At 40.2% G+C, this 26,454-nt stretch overlaps 1 protein-coding gene across 2 annotated transcripts; it reads left to right on the top strand.

The window, feature by feature from the left end:
- Positions 1–161: 161 nt before the first annotated feature.
- LOC128734065 (sialin) lies at positions 162–26,421 on the top strand. Of its 2 annotated transcripts, XM_053828056.1 has the most exons (7): positions 162–571; positions 671–886; positions 10,035–10,209; positions 24,621–24,740; positions 24,955–25,501; positions 25,562–25,695; positions 25,755–26,421. In XM_053828056.1, exons 2-7 carry the CDS (start codon positions 858–860, stop codon positions 26,217–26,219), a joined length of 1,470 nt encoding a protein of 489 aa, XP_053684031.1. In that variant the 5' UTR covers positions 162–571; positions 671–857; the 3' UTR covers positions 26,220–26,421. The 2 variants fall into 2 exon arrangements, with proteins under 2 accessions (XP_053684031.1, XP_053684030.1); XM_053828055.1 differs by having other exon boundaries at positions 162–886.
- The last annotated feature ends 33 nt before the right edge of the window (positions 26,422–26,454 follow it).

Consider the following 26,454-nt stretch of genomic DNA (forward strand, 5'->3'; position numbering starts at 1 on the left):
AAGACCGTCTACAGACGGTCTTACCCGTTAGAGGGTTAAGGTGCTTCCCATAGACTGGCAGGTAACGTGAGTAATATGTAGCTATCGACATGCAGTGAGCTGAGGAGCTGATATTAAACGCGGTCAAACAGCCCAACTTCAGTCGGTTGTTTGAGCTCAACACAATCGGTTCGGTTTTCCGTGAGTTACTCGTATTTTCGCAAATAACAGCACAGCCACCCGCATTGTTCAGTTTCCCAGTTTCCAGGGGTTGTCCCTGTGGCCAGCGCAAAAGTGTGGTTTCACTAGAAAGAATCCAGCTGGGCCAGTTCGATAGAAAGCCTAATTTCTTGGCTAAATGTAATTGATGGTAAATTGCACCAGTGCCACACTTTACCTGGTGCCCAGCGAAATTTAAGTGACGAACCCCTGCCACCGTCGGAAAGCGGGAGGTAGTAAAAGGAAAAAATTACTACAGCAATTTGCTTCTGCTGTTTTCCGCATTGAGTTTGTTCGCCGTGAATCGAGTAGCGAGCGCACGCAACTAGTTTTCTCGGCGACCTTGGCTATTAACTACAGCTGATTCGTACAGGTGCAATATTTCACTAGCAGTGCATGACGCTCGAAATTTGACCAACAATGATAGCGGCATATCAATAATGCACCAATTTGTCAAAATTCAACCTTACAGATGTTGACAGTGTTACTGAGTGGCGACTGACCGATTTTGGTGTCACGATAACGCGCTGTGACCGATTTGAGAACAGAACGAGAGGAGCTGCTGCCGTCAGTGAACTTTGCCTCTGGTGTCATTATTCTATTGTGGATTTAAAAGATTGAATTGAAATCGCGAAATTGTACGCGAACAGACCGACGATATGGATACGGCAGACAGCAACAAGATAAGGTAATAAATGCGGTGATAGTTATCTTAATGCACTGCACAATTTGCTGTTGCTAGATAATGGTACCTTCCTACCTAATTGAACGGTGATGCTCCGTTGGGGGGTTTTGTCTAATGAAGGCTTATGATATTAACAAGTAACGCATAATGAACTACATAAAAAGGAACAAGTGCAAATGATTTGTTCGTGCATAATCTCAATGCTGAAAGGGAAAATTTATTGCTGTTTTTAAGACCAACAACGTCGAAACTTTTGTGGTTGGATGAGGTTATCGATTGGTGTTTGTCGGAAATGCAAAAAAGTGCTGTATGTACTCGCTTTTGCGATAAGAATATTGCACTCGTTTTTATCTGCTGTTTCCCCTATCGAAAACATATAAAATTACACACAGATTTAGTTGTGCAGTTTTTGACACTAAATCGATTTTTAAATATTACACCTATTACAAAATTTGGTGTTGCATTGTATACACAACCTAGGCAGCACACTACAATAAAAAATTGCAATTTTCGGCTAAACTTATGTTAGTGTTGTTAGTTGCTAACTAATAGTACCTCCGTTTTGTGGTCGGCAATTTATAACTCCATTCATTTTATCCAGGTCTCGATCGCATTTCAACCTCCTCCAAAGTCTCGCCTACTACCGTCGTTACGATATCGTCTGCACAGCCAACGATTTCCATACCTCTAGGCAGTTCCAGTGTTAATATGCCATGGTAGGGTCTTTTGGGGTGATTTGGACATCTGTGGTAAAATCGACAGGTGCTTTATCTAGGAAAGTAGCAGTTTCTCTGCATTCACATTATTCTCAACTTCTTCCTTATCTTCTTACACGATTATTAACGTAAAAAAATTGGGTTTAACTTTGACAGATGTTGCCAAATGTAAATGTAAACAAGACAATTGCCTAAAACGACACCAAATGTAATTTTGATGCTCTAGGTTTTAAGGTTTTTCCAGTGATTTAACAAACTTTTCAAATTATTGTGCAGTGCAGTTCTGTTTGGCTACATAAGAGAAACTGTTTGATAGAAAATTATAGCTAGATTGTATAAAAATAAATCCAATTTTTTAAACTCATATTTTTGTATGCTGTGTGGGGTGAAATGGACAGTTTTTTGGGGTGAAATGGTCCAGTTGATTTTAAACCATTTCTTCGGTCTCATTAATTCTAGATACCGTAAAAGTACAAAAAATATGTGCATGTGATGTTACAACAAGAATTCACCGAAAAGATCATTACAGACAATCAAGAATGGATTTTGAGTATTTGAGAGTATTTGCAATCCCGCCAATAACGTATGATCGCCAAAGGGAACATTCGCAACAAAAGTCAGGGATTTTAATAATCGGGTTTCGATGTGTTTGAGAACAAACTCAATGAAATATTTCTCTGGTCATTTTCCCTCATACTCATACTCAGATTCATATTGAAATTTGTGATTTTTGAGGCACTCGGGGCTCTTCCCTGAATGTCTATGGTTGTGCAAAATGCAATGTCACCAATTTATTCCAATCGATATGTCGAACTGTCATTATATCTTCAGTTTTAGGTTTGATCACCCTTACTGAGCCACCAGGAACTAATGCAGGAGCACTTGCATGTGACAAATGTCGAATAAGACTTTAAATAAGATTTAGATTCATCGAAGTATGGTTTTGTTTACTTGCGAAAAAACTAAAGCGATATTGGTATAACTTATGAACTGGCTCTTCCACTCAGATAGACGGAATTGAGCTCGAAACATTATTACTAGTTAATATGTGTTCCTAAGTTATCTGCTATAAGCCTAAGTATGTTATTTCGTTAAAAACAACCGTTTTTTTACACATTGTTCATTTCACCCAAAAGAAAATTTTGATGCCAAAAAATCATTATCTTTATTTTAACCTATTTTAGCAAAACAAAGCTAGCAAAGCTAGCCAAACAATTGTTAAACTCCGCTGGTAAACAAAAAACAAGTAAATTTCAGTATACGATTCAACTTTTTTGAGTTTTGATGCATAGATTTTGGGATAATAGGTGATTTGCTTAGGGTGTCCAAATTACCCTACATATTTTCAATTACGTAGTCGTGCTAACGTAAGAACTAGAATGACTCTTAAATGCCTTTGGACACTTTACTTTTTGTTCGTACAAAGTATAAAAATTACCTTTTTGCCGACCGGTTTCGGATAAGTAGTTACCCATCTACGGGGCCGAGTCCAACTTATTATGTTAATGATAGCAGCTACAGACTTAACTTTGTTAAGCCGAAGAGCGGCGATACTATTGGAGCATCATCCTCGTTCATCAGTGGCCGCTCAGCTGTGAGGATGTGTAATGACTCCCACGCATTCAAATGTGATGATTTTCGTACATTTTTTAAAAGTTTAGCACTATTCCAGTTTATCACATGTTCACTGCTAATGGCATGCATTGCAACACTGGAGTCATTAGTCCCCGCCGAAGAAAAATCGGGAATGGCGTACACTTACCTTTCCTGAACCCGAATTGCCTTTCTGACAGTCCGCGTTCACTTTCCGTGTATTTTGTTAGTCGGTTGAGAATAATTCTCACCAACAGTTTACCGAGTGAGTCAAGCAGACAGATGGGTCTGTAAGCTGCTGGATCACCCGGGGACATTCCGGGTTTCGGTAGGAGTACTAACTTCTGTATCTTCCATAGATATGGAAAATAGCCTTCCTCAAAACATTTTTGTAAGACCGTCCTAACATGTCTGGAAATGCCTGTAATTCCGTTCTAAGCGCTACATTGGGGGTTCGTACTTTTCGCGGCAGCTACGAGTTTCTCGTTGGAGACTCGTCTTTCATCGGCGTCAACACCCTATGGACGCCGTATGGACAAGGTTGCCAGATCGTTTAATTGTGCTCCGGGAAAAGCGCTTCAACGATAATCTTTAGCCTCCCTGGACACATTTCGGTGGGCGTCGTCGGACTTCTTATCTTTGCCATTGCAACGCGACATGCGTCACCACAGCGGTTAGCACCGGCGTCTCGACAAAGTTCCTTAAAGCAGTTGGATTTACTTTGCATTATTGCCCGTTTCAGTGAAGCCTTGGCCACCTGGTGCACTATTCTCCGTGTCTCTCTCTCAGAGGTATTCTTTGCTCGTTGAAAGCTTCTTCTGGTCCTAAGGCATTCAGCGCGGAGTTCCCCAAGTGTGTCATTCCACCAGTAAAGGCTCCCGTTTTCTAGGCATTGTTACATTGCATGCCTTTGCTAGCGTTTCTGTCAGTTCATCCGCCGTCAGGTCCAGGGAGTCATTATCGACACGTAAAGCAAACAACAAAAAGTTCTCTGTCAAACACTTTCGTTTTCCACTTCCGTCCGCAGTCCCGAATTCTGTGTGGTACCACGGGGTTCCTACGACTGATGATATGTCGAATTGCCTGGTGGTCGCTGTACGTGAAGTCCTCACTAACTCTTACTCTAAGTCCTCTAGTTCATGCTTACTGTTAGCGACGGGCTGCAGAAAGTGACATCGATAATGTATTCAGGGCCATTTCTTCTAAATGTACTAGTGTTGCCTTCGTTACACTATGTAATTTCTAGCTTCGTTAGAGCTTCCATTAGACTGTACCCTCATGCGTTGGTACATCTGTGAGATACATGTATGTGAGGTGCATGCAGGACTCTATATATAGTCACTCTACTTCCCCCTTAACGACGAAAGTGTTGGCAACGCTGTCATGTGAAGCTGTCACAGTGCGCGATTATCATTGGCAACATTGCTCGCGTATTGGCCTCTTTTCCAGCAGACTCTTGGACAGGTAAGACGTACTTTGTTCACACAGCGCTTCTCCACGTCGAGTGATTTCTACAGTGCGATTTATAATGGCGTCTGGCATGAAACCTGTTATGCCATTGAGTATTCACAACATCTACTACCCCATTCCGCCGCCCAGGCATTCATTGAAGTTACCTCCGATGATGATCGGCCTCCGTCCGATAAGCTCTTCAGTAAGCTCATCTAGCATATTATGAAACTGATCCATAGTCCATCTTGGTGGAGCGTAGCAGCTGCGTATGAAGATTCCATTGACTTTGGCAGTTACGAACCCATCATGCGATCTGTCATCTGTCATGTGATCTGAGAAGGTAATACCTGGATCGGAAATCTTCCTAGTACGTCAATTGCAGCCGTAGCTGCTTTTTCCGCCATCCGCTATCGGAAGGAACACGATACGGCTCCGAAATACTTGCAACATCGCACTTTGCTTCTGTGATCGACTGCCGCAACAGTTGCTACGCAGTGTCGCAATGATTTAGGTCAGGGACGGAAGATCAATGATTTTGTTAAACTCTGTGAGTTATCGCCACACGCACAGATCACGATCCGTACAGATCATGACAAACAGTGAATCTTTAGCGTTGATCACAAGATTTTGTTCTCTAAACAGTCTCAGCAGTCGATCATAGTGTTACATTTTACCTAGCTGCGAGAAAAAAGGTCACACATGTTGTTTGTATTCATACAATGCACACAACCAATCGTCTGTATCTGTTATATTTCTCAACGCAATCATGCAATGAACATGATCTGACAAGAGGTTTATCATTATCTGTACGGATCGCGACAAAGTGTTTGTCGCTTATAAGTAGTGATGTGAATGAATCTGAATCTTTTCGATTTAGCTCTTTATGACGCTTCATATGCTTTTAAAATGTTCTAAGAAATTATTAATCACATTAAATTGCATATATTCGTCGAAGACAATAGAGCTCTATCTTTTTCCCTTTAGCGGCTATCACTGGTTTTTTAATTTTTACATGTAATCTTTAAGGGGATGTATCTCGGGGGAGAGCACCTATGAGCAGCTAATCTCACTTATTTTTTGTGAATCAACTTATACTGTATCCCACCATGTACAACTTAGGGCGGAACACTGTGGAACATCTGAGAAAAGTTACCATGAAGGCAACCGTTTTTAAAGCTGAAAACTATGGAAACAATAGTTTTGTACCGCTTTCGCATGAGGCAGAAATTGAGAAACAAGAAACGCTTCCAGTATCTCTTGTTTTACTACAAATATATCCAAAATAACTACAAATAGTCATTCGCGGTTTGAAAACAGATTTAAAATTATAAGCGCAAAATCAGAAAAGTGTAACCTCGTTTACTAGGTAACTTGCAACACCCCTATTTTCTGTTCATTCTCCAGACTCATTTAGTTTATATTTTTTCTCATAATCATAAATCAAAAGTACTAACCACTATACAAGTTTTGGCTACTTACACTTGGACCTAAACGCCGTACTTCGGAAGTTATACTAAGTCGAAGTTCAAAAGTGTTGCAAGTATCCCCGGATGACGGTACCGTCAAAAGGGGTAACATGCAACAACGCTACATTGATTCAATTTATTGTACTTTTTGATCTATTACTTCAATTTTAAATCTATATCAGTTACTGAATTTTGTTGATAACAGCTCAAAGAAGCTTTAGATACTGTTATGTTAATTTTCTGTTGTTTTGGTAATTTAAAAAAAAACACACAAGATGGTGTCAAATTCGTTATCAATTTTTCGTCTGTTAAACGTTTGTTTCGCCCACATGCACTTCAAATAAAAGAAGCCTGACATACATTTTTTAAAGTAAAATGTATAATAAGGAAACAAAATAATTGATTCATGTTGACTAGTTTTGTTTATCCTGCTTGTAACCACATTATTCGTAAAACAAGTACTTAAACGGGGTAACTTGCAACAGCTGGTAGATATAAAAAGCTGTGTTCCGTTAACTTCGTCACGAGTGAAGTAATCATTTAAATTTGCATCAAGCAATATTAAAGCACACCTGAAGAGTGTAAGATACGTTTGGTAAGTCGGAAATATGTCAGTTTTTCTCTGGATATACTGAAAATGGACAGGTGGAAGCAGTTCTTGAATGAACATCTCAACGGCGATATAGCAGCAGGAGGCGCAATGGAAGTTAACATCGGAGTACCTACAAACGACAACAGCGTACCGGCTCCCGATCTCGAAGAGATCCGACGAGAAATCGGTCTGCTGAAGAATAATAGAGCCGCCGGGAAGGACCGACTCCCGGAACAACCCTTCAAAATTGGTCAAGAACCGCAAGGGCGACCGGCTAGACTGCTGTAACTACCGCGGCATTACGCTGGTCAACGCCGCCTACAAGGTGCTCTCCCAGATTCTGTTGCGTCGTCTATCCCCAATAGCAAGAGAATTCGTAGGGCAATATCAGGCGGGCTTTATGGGGGCCCGTGCTACTACGGATCAAATTTTTACTCTCCGACAAATCCTTCAGAAATGTCGAGAGTACAACGTGCCCACGCATCATATTTTCGTGGATTTCAGAGCAGCATACGATACCGTTGAACGCGTACAGCTATGGCAGATAATGCACGAGTACGGTTTTCCGGACAAACTGACGCGGCTGATCAAAGCTACTCTGGAACGAGTGATGTGCTACGTGCGCGTTTCGGGGACACTCTCAAGCCCTTTCGAATCGCACAGGGGGTTACGGCAAGGGGATGGACTGTCCTGTATGTTGTTCAATATCACTATTGAAGGTGTGATCCGGCGAGCGGGCATCGAAACGAGAGGAACGATCTTCAGTAAGAGTAACTAACTCCTAGCTTTTGCAGACGACCTCGACATCATTACTAGAAACCGTGGGACGGCGGAGGTAATCTACGCCAGACTAAAAACGGGTGCTAGGAGGATAGGGTTACAAATTAATGCGTTGAAAACCAAATATATGGTACGGCGATGAACTGGAAGTGGTTGATGAGTTCGTATATTTGGGATCTCTGGTCACCGCCGACAATAATACGAGTAAGGAGATCCAACGACGCATTCAAGCTGGAAATCGAGCCTACTTTTCCCTTCGCAAGACGTTTCGATCAAGGAGCATACGCCGCCGCACAAAGCTGACGATGTACAAAACGCTAATCAGACCGGTAGTCCTCTACGGACTTGAGACAGTAACTTCACTTACGGAAGACATACGTGCACTTGCCGTTTTTGAACGTAAGGTGTTGCGGATTATTTTTGGCGGAGTACAGAAGGAAAGCGGAGAGTGGCGGAGGCGTATGAATCACGAGCTACAGGCACTGCTCGGAGAGATTCCCATCGTATACCTGGCGAAAGTTGGGAGACTACGGTGGGCCGGCCACGTCGCAAGGATACCGGACGACTGTGCAGTGAAATCCGTTCTCTTCAAGAACCCCACCGGCACCAGGAATAGAGGGGCTCAACGTGCTAGATGGCTCGACCAGGTTGAAGCCGACTTGCGTGTGTCGAGACACGCAACGAATTGGCGACGAGTAGCCCAGGACCGAGTACAATGGAGAGAAATTCTTGATACGGCAAGAGCCACCCCGGCTCTCGGCTGAATAAGCGAAGCGATACTGAAAATGGCCATAGAAGAGACCAAAAAGAAAAATTTTCTTTGGCCTCTTCTGTGGCCATTTTCAGGATATTTAATATCCTCACTGAGAGAAATCGACCAGCAATATGATAGTGTGTAATTCGGTCACCTGTAACGTAATGAAGATTCATATAATAACGTAACCAAGATATCGATGATTCCTCCGCTCCCCTTCGTGCCGCGATTTTGCATAGTGGCTTTACGACGTATAATGCGTCGTTACACAACCCCCGCTCCCCTAAACACATTACGTAATATGCGAATGGTCCTTAAAGATGGCAGCTCTATCGGATCCAGACACGGAATATCAACTGCATGGATAACAACAAAGTTTACACAGTTCGTAATTCGTAATTTTCGTTACGGGGCTCATAAATTATTTTCTCTAACGTGACATAGGACATTTATGCGTATATTCATAGCAAAAGCATTAAAAATCGCAAGTCGGATTATCATTTGCATATTCAAGTCAAAAGAAACTCATACAAATCAGATTCGTTCAATTTCCAAAAAATATTGCTTGTTGCAAGTTACCCCAAATTAGTTAAAAAATTCTACAACAGCCTATATTGATTGCATATTTTTTCTCAATATGTGAAATTGTTCTTTCCTAGACCTAATAACTCAAATATGCTACAGATAAGTTTTTACTTGCACTCATAGTTGAGAACTGTTGCAAGTTACCCTGTTTGACGGTATTTTGGTTCTACACGTTTTGAACGGTTTAATATGTTTAAGTATGAATAACTTTTGAATTAATCGTCCGATTTTCAACAACTCGGTTTCATTTGATAGATCTCAACAGTAATTTTCAAAAAATATCCCCATTTAATTAATGCTTGTAGGTAACAGAAATATGTTATACTTTTTTATCAGTTCTACTGAATTTCAGTAGAACTTTGTTATAGTAGAAAGGCAAAAGGAAAAAATCAAAATTGGTATATTTTTGGTAGATATCACGAGTTTTATTGTGTTGCGTGGTAATTTAGAAATCGACAAAGCGTCAGTTTCGTAAACTCATTTCCGGCACCATGACCTTTTCTCGTGGTTTTATGAACACACTTCAATTGCCCACCCGCGTTTCGCAAAATTGGGAAATAACGCCAATTAAAGCTATATCGGTACGGAATTCTAATGATAACGATATCAACCAGCATGCGCCTTGTACTTACCCCCTTTTGTACCGAAAATTCCAAATGGTCAATTAAACGCCAATTAAACGGCCAACCATGTCGGATTATATTGATAATGAACTACTATCTTTAAGTTTTGTGATTGCAACCGTTATTTGCTTATTATAAAGATAAGCCAGTAATACCAGCCAGTCGTCTGTCTAATTGATAGAGAGTCACAGCTGTGACACAGCTAGTGACTCGCACGCCGGAATATAATTTTGATGAATGGAGAGTACGCCGGATTATCAAACACGTGTTCGACCGTGTCCGGTGTGTGTGTCGATCAAACGTTTCAATTCTTTGTGTTGATCCATCGTTTTCATTCAAGCACTTTACACTGCTGTATTGATCAGATTAAAATCGGGATTGGATTGACGCTGGTTGTAAATCTTTTTGATTTGGTGATTTTAATTATTTTTCCAAAATTAGATAAGCAAAGAAAAGTCGGTTCATACGACCGAATACTTGTCACCCGTTTCTATGCACGGTTATTCAAATTTTGCTTGTTTTAGATTATTTCACCATATTGTGGGAATAGTAGCGAATTACTTTACTTTATCATTGTTTTACTATTACAGCGATGGAATCACTTCGCCCTTATGGATGTTTTGGAAGCGCCGGCGCTATATGGTGGTGTTTATGGCCTTTTTCGGTTTCTTCAACGTTTATGCGCTACGGGTAAATCTTAGCGTGGCAATCGTGGCCATGACCGAAAACAGGACAGTAGATTACGGAAACGGAACAATTGGAGCGGTGAGTACATTCATGATTTGTGATGTCTGACATACAGACAACCGCGACTCTTACATAAATTAGTGGCAAGCTTCCAGTGAAGAAAATTATCTGTAGTTACTTAGTGATACAGCGTTACAGTGTCAATGAGAACAGCACGCAAATTACCGGTCACGAGCGATAATGAACGTTTGTGGTTACTATCTTAGTGTTTGCAATGAGTTTTGGTCATACCCAACAAACATTTTTGCTGTTTAGTTGCTTATTAAGCGCTTGTTTATTGAATATTAGTTATATGCCTATGACGGTTGAACAAGCAAACAAAATGTTTATAGGGTAGTTTACTGAACTTTCAAAGATACCGATCATATTCCATTCAAAATTTTAATTTCTATTCAAAACAAATATACGAAATATGCTTGATATCAACAATAGGTGGCTTTAGTTGTTCAGCTCAGAAAAACATGTTGTTTATGACAATTTCGTGCTGTTTCGGGTTTCCATTTTGGTCATAATGTTCTTATATTCGCCTGCTGGAAAATGTCAAAAAACATGTAACGGGGCCATTGATTTTTCTTTTTAATTTAATTTTAAAATTCAAATGCCAAAAATGACATATTTTTATTTTGATTTCAAGTTTTTTTTTTTGCTCAATAATCAGTTTGTCGTCAGTTTTGATTGTTTATAAATGAGTTTCTCCCTATCAAACACGTATGTAAAGGTTAAAGCAAATCAGAGAGGTTCACCTTGGGGATTCTGTTTTAGCTTTTTTTAGGACGATTTGACGTGGAATTGCTTAATAGTGAATGGCTATCTAACGATGGTTTTTTGGTTTCTTTCCCACAGTGGCTCTGACAAACCCAACGGGCTGAGCAGCAGAGATGCTGCATCGTTTTTTGCCAGCGATGTGGGGAGCTCGTTCTACTATTTTGTTTGTGGGTTTTTGGAACTGCGTGTGCAACTTGTTTTGATTGTGATGTTTTTGTCCGAAAATACGACTGTAAATCATTATTTTGATTTGCATTTGACTATCGCAAATCCATTAAAAAATACAAAATGAAAAAACAAGGTCCTTGTTGTTGTTGAGTTGAGCCAAAATAGCCAACGACCAATGCATATTCCAGTTTAACCAAGAGAAGCCCATCGCATACGTTTATTAAGGATATACTGGGAAAAGCCCATGACCAATACTTACTTTGGGTGACAAGAAGCCGATGGTTGCGCTTATCGGGGTTGACATCAGTTGGGACACTCGCTGAAGTATAGTCACTAACGGGTGGCAACTGAAATTTTGGAATTTTTTCGCGGCTCTTATGCTCAACAACAAACGAGCTCAGATAGAAATGAGAGTATGTATGTGTTAGCTCTCTCTCTCCTCTTTTTGTTAATATATTTGGTTTTGTTTATGCTTGCCCAGTTTTGCTAAAAATGGCGTCGAAACAAGAAGCATTTCGGGAGCGCGTTGTACACTTCTACGAACTGCAACAGAAATCTCGGCAAAAGTATACGGTACAATATTTAAAAAGCAAATAAGGTGCGGCTTCGACTGTTTACCATATTCTAAGATCCCAAACAACTATTCGCAAGCAAGGACGCAGAAGGACATCGTTCTCGTTCTCGTTTCTTCAACAATAAGCCCTCTGCTTTGGCTATCATTTAAGATGCACCAGACGAATGTTTGAAGAAAATTTTGATTCCATTTCTACAAAAATATCATGCAGATGGACAATACGTGTTTTGGCCGGATAGAGCATCATTGCATTACGCCAAAAAACACAATCGTTCCTGAATACCCATTCGATCCCATTTTTACCCAAAAACCACCACCTGAAAAATCTGTCTCAGTGCGCCCAATCGAAGATTTCTTCGGGATTTTGTGTTCCTTGGTGTACAAAAATAACTGAAGAGCCACGAATAGCAAACAGTTGATTAGTAGAATCGAGAGATGCATTCGCAAAGTTGACAAGACGGCCGCACAACGCTCCTGTTTCGACGTCAAACGAAAGCTTCGCCGAACAGCCGATTTAGGACCGTTTTCAAATGTACACTATTTTTTTTTCAACAATGGATAATATATCTTTAATTTCGGTAAATCAGATCTTCTTCATGTATCTTTGTCTTTTTTTGGCAGCTTGAGAAAAAAATTCCAAAATTTTAGTTGCCACCCGTTACTTGTATATGACACTATATGCGATCATGAACGTAAATTCTTTTTTGGGAAGGGAGGAATTCTTCTAATGTGAAGAATGATTAATTAAGTGAACTGAAAAACTTTGATTTAGACCAAAAATATACCGGGCAGTGCAATACCAGGTGGGGTTCACGCCCACGGTCCCTCGATTGGCGCTCGAATGTTTTACTAACTAAACTACCGGCCCCATTGTACCAGGAGTCTAATACATAATTTTATTACTATTCTCTCGATTCTATCATGCTGCATACGCATACCGGTGCGAACCCCACCTTGCATTGCACTACTCGATATATTTTTGGTCTATATCGAAATTTTTCAGTTCACTCAATTAATCATATTTCGCTCAGACATGTCACCCTTCCCAAAAAAAAAATCGGTGCCGATTAGTTGGTTTCGAGGTACGATGCTGGTCTAACAAGCCAGTCGTCGTATGTTCGAATCTCGGTTAGGTGATGCTGCTAGTAGAGTCAGTAGGATTGTTGCCCTAGCTCCGTAACTGTCTTGTACTCTAATAGGCGGCTGTGAAGTCTGTCGATAAAGAAAAGTCAAGTCTTAGGAAGTACGTTTAAGCCCAAAGCTTTGCGTTTATGTTAATTCCTTTTCGAAACGGTTTAGACCAATAATTTTTATTATGCGCTTAGGGTGCCTCTTTCTGAGTTGGGGTGGCCACAAATATCGTCATGAAACTTTGAAACTTTAGCAGTTGAGAGCCGGGGTGGCTCTTGCCGTATCAAGGATTGCTTTCCATTGTACTCGGTCCTGGGCTACTCGTCGCTAATTTGTTACCATCGAGCCATCTAGCACGTTGGGCCCCTCTATTTCTGGGGTTCATGAAGAGAACAGATTTCACTGCACAGTCGTCTGACATCCTGGTGACGTGGCTGGCCCACCATAGTCTCCCAACTTTCGCCAGGTGTACGATGGGCATCTCTCCAAGTAGTGCTTGTAGCGATTCATACGCCACCGCCACTCTCAAATTCCGTTTGTACTCCGCCAAAAATAGTCCGCAACACCTTTCGTTCAAAAACGGCAAGTGCACGTATGTCTTCCGTAAGCAAAGTTACTGTCTCAAGTCCGTAGAGGACTATCGGTTTGACAAGCGTTTCGTTCATCGTCAGTTTTGTGCGGCAGCGTATGCTCCTTGATGGAGACGTCTTGCGGAAGGAAAAGTAGGCTTGATTTCCAGCTTGAATGCTCCGCTGGATCTTTTTACTCGTATTACTGTTGACGGTTACCAGAGATCCCAAATATATGAACTCATCAACTACTGTCACTGTCCGTGGGAGGCAAACGTTACTTTCTCGGGAGCCTTTTCCTACCATATATTTGGTTTTCGACGCATTGATTTGCAACCTAATCCCCCTCGCCTACGCTTTTAGTCTGGTGTAGATTGCCTTCACCATCCCAAGGTTTCTAGTAATGATGTTGAGGTCTTCTGCGAGGGCTACGAGTTGGCTACTCTTGATGAAGATCGTCCCTCTCGTTTCGTCCCGCTCGCCGGATTACACCTTCAATAGCGATATTGAACAACATATAGGACAGTTCATCCCCTAGCCGTAGCCCTCTGCACGATTCGAAAGCACTCGAGAGTGTCCCCGAAACGCGCCCGTAGCACATCACTTGCTCCAGAGTAGCTTTGATCAGCCACTTCAGTTTGTCCGGAAAACCGTATTCGTGCATTATCTGCCATAGCTGTTCTCGTTCAACTGTATCGTATGCTGCTCTCACCGAATTTCTCGCCGGATCTCTTCGAGATTGGGAGCCGGCACGCAGTTGTCGTTTGTAGGGACTCCGAGGTTAACTTCCATTGCGTCTCTTGCTACTTTATCGCCGTTGAGGTGCTCATCGAAATACTGCTTCCACCTGTCGACCACCTCGCGCTCATTTGTGATTAGGTCCCCTCCCTCGTCCCTACACATGTTAGGTTTAGGTGTGTAGCCGTTACGAGTTTGGTTCACCTTCTAGTAAAACTGGCGCGTGTCATTAACCCGGAACAGTTGTTCCAGTTCCTCACGGTCTCTGTTCTCCTTCTGGCGCTTTTTCCTCCTCAGGATAATTCTTTTTCGTTGATATACTCAGATAGTTTTTCCAAACTCTTTTTTTCCTCTCTATCACTTGTTGGCATTCCCTGTCGAACCAATCATTTCTTGCACTCGAGGCTTCCACTCCTAACACTGCGGTCGCGGACTCGTTAACGGACGAGCGTATCATAACGTTTGCATTAAAAAAATGGACTTTTTTCGGCTGGTGATAAAAAAAACTAAGACAGCTAATTGAGTGTGATAAATTTCCCATGGAAGGTTATTATATTAGTTTACTTGCAAAAGAATTCTACGCCCTTGCGAGCAACCTTCCGGCAGTTAACCGGAACATTCGCCATGGGGGACGAAACCATGCGTGTAGGCATGTTTTTGAGTTCTTTCTTCGTTCTATTTACCAATTCCTCCTTAGTTTTCGCGACAAAATTGTTGGAGTAGATCTTACGCTTCAGGTTTGTCCAGAAATTCTTGATGGGACGCAGCTGGGGGACGCTGGGCGGGTACCAGCCGCTCCATATCCTCCAACGATCACTTCGAGTAGTGGGCCGACGCCAGATCCGGCCAGAACACCACGTCTTCGCCCTTATCGTATTTCTAGATGAACGATGCAACTTCCGGCAGGCACTTCGTACTATAAAATTCCCCGTTCACGGCCAATCCGGAGTGACAGAAGAGCGACTTTGACATCCCCTTCTCGCTGATTGTCAGCCACAGCATGTTCACCAGGTACTTTTTCACTGTTTGGTCGGCGGTTCCACCGACCTCCCGATCAAGCGCACGCAGCGATGTAGCAACTTTTCCCTCGGCCTTCCTCTTTAGCCTCCTTTAGAGCTTCTTGTCGCTCAGGGTCGTCGACCGTCCGGAACCGGGTTTTCTTTCGATGCTCTGATTGTTGTCCAATAGTGCCAAGATGTTGTAGATGCCGAAACGGGCGTATCCGGCGTCCACAAAGCGCCGTACGATGTCGGTTTTCGACGCGGCGGGGTACCGTTCTTTGAACGTGCACACTTCTGAACGGAGTAGCTTCACTATTTTCGCCATCACGGTTAGAGTTCGATTGATAAAGCTGTAAATTTTTTTGCAAGTAAACTAATATAATAACCTTTCATGAGAAATTTATCACTCAATTAGCTGTCTTTGTTATTTTTTGACGTAGGACTACGTCTTACGGCAAGGTTTGGGAGTGTGTCATTCCAAAAAATCTTTCTCGAAAAGTGGTCAGGTTTTGAACGCTAATAGCTAAGCGGTTTCTTGATCGATTTTCAATATTCTTACACCAATCGATCGGAAATTCTTCTAAGAATTGACCCAGTGAACGAAATGTATGGATTCCTGACGTTGAACTATTGAAAAATTGAAAATAATGAAGCATTGTCCAACTATAAATCCTCGCTTCATGATTGGTTGCAAAAGACGCCATAATAGTTTTAACGTATTTAAAAAACAAAGTGACGAAATCTCCCCGTCCCAACAGGTCGGAGATTCTTTGCGACGATTGAACCTAGACCAATTTGATATCTGTGCTTGGAAAGTACGCCTGAAAGAGTGATAAAGTCCGTAAGGTCCCAACAAAATTCCTTACGAACTCGATTTAACCTAACGGGTGGCAACAAAAATTTTGGTATTTTTTCTCAAGCTGTCAAAAAAATACAAAGATACTTAAAGAAGATATGATTTACCGAAATTAAAGATACATTATCCATTGTTGAAAAAAAATTAGTGTACATTTGAAAACGGTCCGTAATCGGCTGTACAGCGAGGCTTTCATTTGACGTCGAAACAGGAGCGTTGTACGGTACCGTGAATTCGGGTGAAATTGATCACTTTTTCGAGTATTTTTTAAATATCTTTGAATAGAAACATATTTAGGGAGATGATTCAATTTTATAATAAGTACTGTAGTGCTGGCTACACGACTGTATCATGTATATCTTATATAAATAGTTTTATTTTAGATAAAACTTAATATAATCGTGAAATTGAAAAATCACAAATAACGGGCGAAATTGATCGCGTAGAAATCAAGACTATATTGCTATTAAACTATACGCGCTGACAGCAATAAGCTAGCGTGCAGTATAAAATCTGGCGTAGTCGAGATAGGCAACATAACATCCTGCATGTAGGCAACAATGTCGCGTATAGCAACTAGCACGAAAATCAAACAGTCAGCTCTACATTAGCATGGTTAATGCATCTGCTAAATAAATATGAACGATAAAAAAGATATTAAACCAATTTTAGCATCGTAATCGTTTTTTTTCTTTAAACATTGCTGTATACATGCATAAATGTACGATTTACGTATACAATCTTCACCTATCTAGTGAAACAAATAATTTAATTCTCCTCATATACGGGAGCTTGACTGTCTCTTTGAATGTGTAGTTGCATTTCGCTATGTGAATATGAATATATGGTACTACCACCTGCCTTAGCAGAACATCCGTTCATAGCAATGAGCCTATCATGTCAAAAAGAGTTGAACATATTCAACGATTGGTCATACTTCCCAACTCTTGTATGAAGGGCCAAAAGGGAATTGGTCGATAAGCAACATCACTTACACGTACCAGGGTCCCAGGGATTTAGAGAATCTCCTTCCAAGGGCTAAGTCACCTGAGTCAATCGTTGAATAAACCGTCTTAATGCAGAATGACTCCAGCAGGTGGGGAGAAGAGTCCGCTCATTATCCACGATGTGTTGTTAATCGGGCCAAGATTAACCCTAGAAAGTTGACTGTTTCACTCTCCCTAGGCCCACCGCTTCAAACAAGTGCTCTGATGGCCCCTCCCTCTTCCCGATTCTAGTTAATTTATGAAATGTGGTATATATGAGTAAAATAGAACAATCTCACCAGCAGTCCTTGGAATGGAATAGAGTTGCGTCCTTTTGGTTTCCATAAGTGCTTCTAATAGTTAATTTAATTTTTCTTCTGGTATCCAATATCCATGTGCAGTATTAACACTCGTATTGGCCAAAGTTTTCACTATAAAGCAGTAAATGCTTCATAAGCTAAAACGAAAAAAATAATTAAATAACTTATATTATGCTTACCAGATCGTGTGGCTCCACCGTCTGCCCAAAACCTCGATTATAGTGTGTGCAATTGAGAGTGACGACACGCCTCACTAGTCGCTCCACAAAATATTCAATTTTTTTACGGAAATTCGAATTGAAATTCAACAACATCTATCTGATAGTGCAGAATCCTAGTATGGTGTTTATTAATAGATATATACAGTATTTATACTCAAAAATAATTATAAAATCTTCGATCGAAATATATATACGCTCGTTGTGGCTATTGTTCAGCTGCTGATGAGCGTCATGTCCAATCGAAACAAAAGACTAGCCATGGATGAGTGTCTGGCATGTAATTCTGCTATCAAGACGGACGAAAAACAAGTGAAGTGTGTTTATTGTGGCAACGCCTACCATATGAAATGTGCGGGTTTATCCGAATCTCGCTACAATAAGATACAAAAACTCAATTATTACTTCTGTTCAACACCATGCGAATCTTCATATGAGAACAACAAAAAGATGGATGAACTGCTAGCCACGATGAAAGCACTGCAAACCTCGGTGGATTGTATAAATAAGAAATGTGAAGAAAATGGCTTGAACCTCAAACGATCAGATGATGCTATGCAAAACTTAAGTGTGTCTATTAGAGAATTGTCGCAAAGTCAGAGTGAAATAAAATGTTCAGTCGAAGAAGTGAAAACATCTCAAATGTTTATATCTGCTCAATATGAGGACATTAAGTCTCTACATGAGGAAATGAAGAAGGACTTTGCTAGTTGCTGTAATAAAGTGGATGCTCATGACAATAAAATTACGGCTATTGATAAATCAATTATCGATCTAAAAAAACGATTGCGCTTCGCGGAGCAGAGTGGTCTAAAGAACGAAATTGTCATCAGCGGTGTACCTAAAGAGCTCTCTCTGTGCGAGCAAACCATAGTAACCAAGGTTGCTGCAGCTGTTGGGGTTCAACTATTTACCACTGACATTGAAAAAATTCAGCGTATTAAGAATGGAATGGTTCTGGTTGAATTTTGTAGCTCCAAAGTACGTAATGACATTCTGCGCGCTCGTAAGGGTAAATCCATCTTCGTCGATGAAATCGACTTTGGCAACGGAGTGCTGCCGGGGAACTCCAGATCGTCTCCTAATAACAAGCGTTACCACTCTAAAGTGTTTATAAACGAGAATCTAACCAGAGAAACCAGATTAATCCTTAAAGAGGCAAAATCTCTCAGAGCGACCCATGGTTATAAATACGTTTGGTGCAGCAAAGGCAATATTTACTGCAAGCGGGATGATTCGTCAGAACCCCACGTCATCGATTCCATTGAAGACTTAAAAAAGCTGCGCTTATCTCCAAAGAAGGCTTGATGCATCTGTTGCTGTTGTTGCGGCTGCTGCTGTTGGTGGCTACTGGACTCATTACTTTTGATCTAGTCACTATGACGGATACAGCGGAAACAAACGATGCAGATGATTTTATTAACACTGTACAGTTAGGAGACAACTTGAATGTCTACTATCCATGCTTGAGTGAAACTTTCACAAATACCAGAATTAATTTATTGTATGTTAACATAAACTCGATACGAAACAAACTTGATGATCTACTGATATATATATCTAATTTTGGAACTGTTGTTCACCTTATTTGTATAACTGAAATTAGACTGAGCCCAGACGAACTTTATATGTGCCACTTACCCAACTATGACGTAGTTTGCTGTCCGCGCTCCAATCGAACAGGCGGTGGAGCCTGTATTTTTATTCATCAGTCGTTGCAGTATAATGTCATCAGAAACGAAGAATTTTTAGAAGGTAGTTTGGTAGTTATATCTTTATTAAATCCCAAAATAAACATCGCAACAATTTATAGGCCTCCTCATGTTAGTTTTAGAGACAGTGTAGATTATTTAGATAATTTTCTCGAACGATCTAATAAACTACTTTGCGTGGGAGATTTCAACATTAACCTACTCAACGCAACCCATCGTAGTTATGTGTCGGCGGTAGAGTCTAATGGGTTTACGTTTTTGAATAAAGTTGATAGCAATTATGCCACTCGTGGAAGTGGGGCCTCAGGTTCGATCATAGATCATGCATTTACGGACTTATACTGCCAAAAATTTTACTTTTGTTTAGATAACATAAGTTTCAGTGATCACAAATCATTATTAGTTAGCTTCGGGCATAGGCGTACACCTGGTTATAAAGAAAGACATAATGTCAAATATAATTTCGATCGCATTTCGTCTGAACTGGCACAATCTATACATACGACAGACACCCTAAATAATCTAACGAAGCTCATAACTGATACAATGGCAAGAAACGCATACGTTGTCCATACTAGTAAAAGATACTGTAGTAAAGCACCCTGGATTGATGAGGTTGTCTTACAAGAAATTAGGTCTAGGAATCAATTGTATAAAAGAACAATTCAATGGCCGGCAAATCAAATAATTCATCAAAATTACAAAAGACAAAAAAACTACGTAGCCCGAATTATTAAACAAAAACAAAAAAGTTATTACCAAAGCTTAATAGCCCAGAATCGTTGCAACATCAGAAAGGTATGGAGCATATTGAACGAAATTGTCTTCCACAAATCTAATACCCGCAAAGAAATAACGGAAATAGTTGTTGGTGAAATTACATTGAAGGATAAAACAGCAATTTGCAATGCTTTCAATAGTTACTTCGTCAAAATTCCATGCGAACTACACAATAACTTGCTACAAATTTTCAATCATGATGCGCAGACATTCACGCTTCACACTACTACTCCAGGTTCCATAGTTATGCTACCGGCTACAAATAACGAAATCTGTAATTACGTTCATGGTCTAAAAAGTTCAAGCGCAGCTGGAACCGATGGAATTCCATCTAAATTGATTACAAACAACATGGCTATCTTTGTTCCCAAATTAACACATTTGTTCAACCAGATGCTCGAAGAAGGTTCGTTTCCTGACTGTTTAAAACATGCAAAAGTAGTACCTATTTTCAAAAGCGGTCAAAAAAAGTATACTTGTAACTATAGGCCTATTTCAATACTCCCAACTTTTTCCAAAGTATTTGAAAAGTTAATCGAACAAAGGTTACGCAGTTTCTTCAATCGACATACCACAATTCACAAAAACCAATATGGTTTTCAGCCAAACTCGAATACCACGAGTGCTACCATTAACCTTGTTAATGAAATTCAACGAAATATTGATCAGCGTAAAATTTGCTCTACTATTTTCATCGATGTGTCAAAAGCCTTTGACTGCGTTTCTCATTGCATATTGCTGACTAAACTGCAAAGGTATGGCATAAGGAATCAAGCCTTGACATTACTTGAATCATATCTGAACGGCAGACAACAACGCGTAGTAATTGAAAACCAATCAAGCTCCGATCTCACCGTGGGATTTGGTGTACCCCAAGGTTCCATATTAGGTCCCCTGCTCTTCAATATTTTTATTAACGACATTTTTGAGCTGCCGTTGAAGGGCAAACTTCAACTGTATGCCGATGATGCTGCGGTACTGTTCGAGTCCAATAGTGTAGAACGATTATTTGAGGATATGCAACATGACCTAAATCTAATCTATCGATGGTTTTATGACAACGGGTTAACAGTCAATGCGTCTAAAACCAAATATATAATTTTTGCCAGTACTAATCATTATGGTGACTTGGACTATGTTCTATGGCTAGGAAAAGAAAAGCTACAAAGAGTCGACTCAATCACATACCTAGGGCTGATATTACAGCAAAATCTTAAGTGGAATCTACACGTTGAACAAATACACCGGAGAATAGTAAAATTTCTCGGAATTCTTCGTCAAGCTAGCCATATGTTGCCTATGCGAGAGAAAAAGAATCTTTTCTATGCTCATGTACACTCACAAATTAGCTATCTAAATATTATATGGCAGAACGCGCCCAACTATGTTCTAAGCAAAATTTCCATTACTCTGAATAAGTTCATGAGAATCATTTTCTGGGAGCAGTATTTAGACCCAAATGTAAGAACTTTAGACTTATATGCTGTTAACAAAGTGCTGAACCTACGCCAAATTAATTATTACGAGTCTGTGCTATTTATATACAAAGTAAAAACAAATCTGATCAAACACAATCTAAACCTACGGTTATTAAATGAAGCCCATCGATATGAAACTCGCAATGTGAGTAACTTCAGCGTCGTAACCCCAAGAACAAATTACGTTAGACTTGGTTGTATTTATCCGGCAATAATTAATTTTAATAATTTGCCAATATATCTTAAAAATATTTTATCTATTTACACATTCAAGAAAACTTTAAAAAAATACATTATAGATAATATTATATAAACACAAGTGATCTGTATGCTCTCTTATGCACAAACAGACAGCGAAGGAGAACCTCCCAATCAGTCTTATGACTGCCTGAGGTCCATAAATCAAACCGAACTGTATTGTAATTTTTTAGCTATAGGGGAAGAAACCGCGATTTTTGTAATTAGTGGTTAAGGTACATGTAAAGCTCTTTCAAGGGGTTTTTATGCCTGAGATTGAGACAAAAGTTGTTTGAGACCGTTTCCATCTTGGCTTTTCCCCTTACTGAAAAAATAATTGAAATAAATGAAAATGCATTATGAGATCAGGCAGCCGGGAACCACACGGTATCGCACCTCCTAGCTTGGCTACTCAATAGAGCATTACCGGATATAGCCACGTGGAGGCGCTAGGTAGGGGCTTGGGATAGCTAGAGCTATATTGGACGCTCCTCATTTGCCTTCCCCATTTCATACCCCGTAGTTGCATTTCGCTATGTAAGCACAAACCGATCTCTTGCACTCTCAGGCAACTGCCATATGAAGCGTTCGTAAAATTTGTGCGAAGTATTGTCTGTCTTTTGCACCCTTTTATAAATCTCCATTCTGCTTCACAGAAAGAACAAGAACAAACTTTCGAAGGTGGCAGCTCTATTTCGCACCCATAGCGATCTAGACATCTATGTTGCCTCAGTTCATGATGTTGTCAATCGTTTTATTTTGTAAAAGGTCAAGTTAAACGATTTCTGTCGCATTATTTTATTCATGGAAATTATCAAAACACAGCCAGATAATTAGAGAACCGAATTAGTTCTATCAAAACTTTCTTCTGCAACGAAATTTGTGTTAACGACAAGGAGTTTAATCGGGCATGTTGAAAATTGCGATTCGATCAAAATAGTAAATTTTATTCAGCATATTCAGCTTTATGAATCAGTATAAACGTAGAATAAAGAGTTTTTTACTCGTTGGTCCGAGGTGATCAGTTTCGCCCGAATCGACGGTAGTTGCCATGAGACTTTGTGAACGCATCTCTTGATTCTACCAATCAACTGTTTGCAGTACGTGGCTCTCTAGTTTGTACTCCAAGGAACTCAAAATCCCGAAGAAATCTTCGATTGGGCGCACTGAGAAAGATTTCTCGGGTCGTGGTTTTTGGGTAAAAATGGATCGAATGGGTATTCAGGAATGATTCGGCTTTTTTGGCGTAATGCGATGATGCTCTATCCGGCCAAAACACGTATTGTTCATCTGCATGTTGTTTTTGTAGAAACGGGATCAAAATTTTCTTCAAACATTCGTATGGTACATCTTAATTGATAGCCAAACCGGAGGGCTTGTTGTTGAAGAAACGAGAAAGAGAACGATGTCCTTCTGCGTTCATAATTTTGGCTGGTCTTCCACTATCTTGCTTGTGAATCTAGGATATGGTAAACAGTCGAAGCTGCAACATATTCGCTTTTACAAACAAACAATATTAATAAAAAGAGGAGAGAGAGGGCTAACAAATACATACTCTCATTTTTTTCTGAACTCGTTTGTTGTTGAGCATAAGGGCCGCGAGAAAATTCCAAAATTTTAGTTACTACCCGTTAGTCCAATTTGATATCTGTGCTTGGGAAACACGCCGGACTGCAAAACCACCCTTCTTCTTCAACCGGTGTTAGCGTTTAAATAGGGCTAGGAGGAGCCGTTAGGGGTAGGAGCTGCTGGATAAGAGGCTATAAGAACCGCTATGGGGTCTGTTTTACGCATTCGCGACTACGAAGTTGCTGATATTTGTTTGGTTTTTATGTGAAAAAAAGAAGAGGGAAGTATTTTTGCTTTTGTCATCATTCATACAATGACAGTTCGGCATGGGATTGCGTATAAGTGCGAACAGGCTTAAAAATCTTTTTCAGTTTCGTAGTCGCGAATTATCCATTTACCAACCATTTACCAACCGTCAAGATCGTAATGCCTCCTATCTTTCTAAATTACTATATATGTCATATCACATGCGTATCAGATTACGGGACAATGATGCTATAATAATTTTACGATACTACAACAAACGAGCAAATATTGTTGTTGTGTAATGGTTTATCACATTTTTGTTAAATCAGTGAAATCCTCCAGTTACCTACAATTGGGTATTTTAGTGGTATATACATTTCCGCATATTCTGACAAGATATGATGCCATTCAATCGCTACATGAAGACTTTTCCGAATTTGACTAATGGAAGTAATGAAAAAACATTTTTTTATATTTGAAAAAAAATTTTGGAATAAGACGATAGCTTACAAGTAAACCACTTTTCTTTTTAGCTCGTCTTAGACAACAGTGAATAGATACACTATGGTCATCGAACGATACAGGTTTCATATGAGAGCTTTAAAAGCTCGGTTAAAATGAAGAGCTCTATCAGAGAGATAGAAGAGAGGGAGAGAACTTCTGACATCAAGTCAATCAATCGGCTTGGTTGATATCTGTCAAACAGCAAATCATTCTAGTTTTGATTTTTATTAATTTTTTAATCGAATATTGACTTAATTGAAATATAAAAAGAACTGCTAGATTCAGGAAACGACGGGCTATCAAATGAGATAGAAAAATCCACTTTTTTGGGAAAATTAAAATACCCAATTCAAATAAAATATTTGATTAAAATTGACGATCGTACAGTGTATTTATAAAGCATAAAATTTCCTAAAATCTTACCGTTTTTCTGTTGGGAAACTGAACCATTGCGTGCATTATATTTAACTTACCACTGTAGTTGCCCCGTTTTAATGTATATCAAAATTTACTTTACTCTAGTTACTTCCTTACAATTATTTCACTTGACTAACCATTTTCCTTTCCAAATCCATAGGAGCAATATTTCGATTGGGACTCGCAACTGCAGGGATACGTGCTGAGTTCATTCTTCTACGGTTACATTCTGACTCCGTTCCTTGGAGGTTTTATTTCCAACAAGTTTGGCGGAAATTACGTAAGTGTTGCTAGTTGTTTTGCATACATATTTTGGTTTTAAATTTAGTCTAGTCAACAAAAAGTCCGTAATCTGGACGCTTGTGCGAGCAAATATTTTCGTAAATATTAAGCGCTCTTATCACACGCGAATTAGTTTTTGATAGTTGCAATTAGCATCTCCACACGAAATAACTGACTAGAGAGCAAATTATCACGTTGCATATTACTTTCAGGTTTTCGGCATCGGAATTGGAGCCACTGCTATTCTTACCCTGCTGACGCCAGTAGCGGCAAAGGCTGGCGTCGGAGTGCTGATCGCAGTGCGTATCATCGAAGGTGTTTTCGAGGGAGTAACTTTCCCGTGTATTCACGCCGTTTGGTCCAAATGGGCACCACCAACCGAACGGTCTCGAATGGTTTCGATAGCCTTTGCCGGGAACTATGCTGGGACGGTCGCTTCTATGCCATTGAGTGGAGTCTTTGCGCAAGCTTTCGGTTGGGAAAGTGTGTTTTACATTTTCGGGGCAATCGGTTGCGTTTGGTTCTTGGCTTGGACGTTCATGATCAAAACGTCACCTGAAGTGGATCCTTGGATATCGTCGGAAGAGAAGAAGTACATACTTTCTTCCCTGAACAGGCAGGAAGGTGCTCCGGAGAAGGTCAAGCATCCGTGGAAGGGAATTTTAACGTCGATGGCAGTATGGGCTCTCGTTGCTTCACATTTCTCGGAAAATTGGGGATTCTATACGCTGCTCACCCAACTGCCAACATTTTTGAAGGGTAAAGAACGGAAGAATTTTCAAACGAATTGTAGTGAATCATAAATTTTAAATCTTATAGACACCATGCATTTCCATTTGGAGAAAACTGGTTTCGTATCGGCCATTCCTTACCTGGTGATGGGTATCTTCCTGTTCGTAGCCGGATATCTCGCAGATTTGAGTCAAGATAAAGGATGGCTGACAACTACACAGGTAACGTTGAATATGGTTTAAATAAAACTGCAAAGTAAAACCAGATTTCTCATATGTAGGTTCGACGTTTCTTCAACTGCGGAGCGTTCCTTGGTCAAACCGTATTCATGATAGTCGGTGCATATGTTCTGGAACCTGTGCCGACGATCATTTGCATCACGATTGCCGTTGGCTTGGGTGCTTTTGCCTGGTCTGGATTTGCGGTCAACCACTTGGATCTGTCACCGAAAAGTGCGGGAGTTATGATGGGCATATCGAATACATTTGCCACTATTCCGGGCATTGTGAGTCCAATCATTACCGGCTACATTACCTCGAACCACTCGGATGACGAGTGGCGGATTGTGTTTTACATAGCGGCAGGAGTATATCTGATTGGTTGCATGATCTACTGGTTCTGGGCGTCCGGTGAGTTGCAGCCTTGGTCAATTGAAGCTCAGGAGATGCTGGCCAACGAAAAGTATGGACGGCAAAATGGAGCGGGAGGTTTTGATAATAAGATTAGTATCGATGATGAGAAGTGAGGGAATGTTGTGTTTTTCGTAAATTATGTAAGTTCGAAACGTTCAAGTTTTATATGAATGTTTAAACATAGCTGGTGGTATTTTGTTGTGTAGTTCGTAATGTAATAAAAAAGTATTATCTCGTAAGCTTATTAGAATGAAGTTTTCATTGAGTGAAGGATATCCGCCGTAACTTGCTTGAAACATTGCTTGCAACAAAAATAGAATGAAATGATACTACGTTACATGTTGCCTA

This window comes from Sabethes cyaneus, chromosome 2, assembly GCF_943734655.1.
Source record: "Sabethes cyaneus chromosome 2, idSabCyanKW18_F2, whole genome shotgun sequence".
NCBI lineage: Eukaryota > Metazoa > Arthropoda > Insecta > Diptera > Culicidae > Sabethes > Sabethes cyaneus.

What these genes read in the sequence shown, in the direction of transcription:
- LOC128734065 (XM_053828055.1), top strand. Translation starts at nt 858, where the DNA reads ATGGATACGGCAGACAGCAACAAGATAAG. An exon ending in GCAGACAGCAACAAGATAAG is followed by an intron (nt 887 to 10,034) that starts GTAATAAATGCG and finishes TTACTATTACAG; the next exon opens with CGATGGAATCACTTCGCCCT. An exon ending in GATGGCTGACAACTACACAG is followed by an intron (nt 25,696 to 25,754) that starts GTAACGTTGAAT and finishes TCTCATATGTAG; the next exon opens with GTTCGACGTTTCTTCAACTG.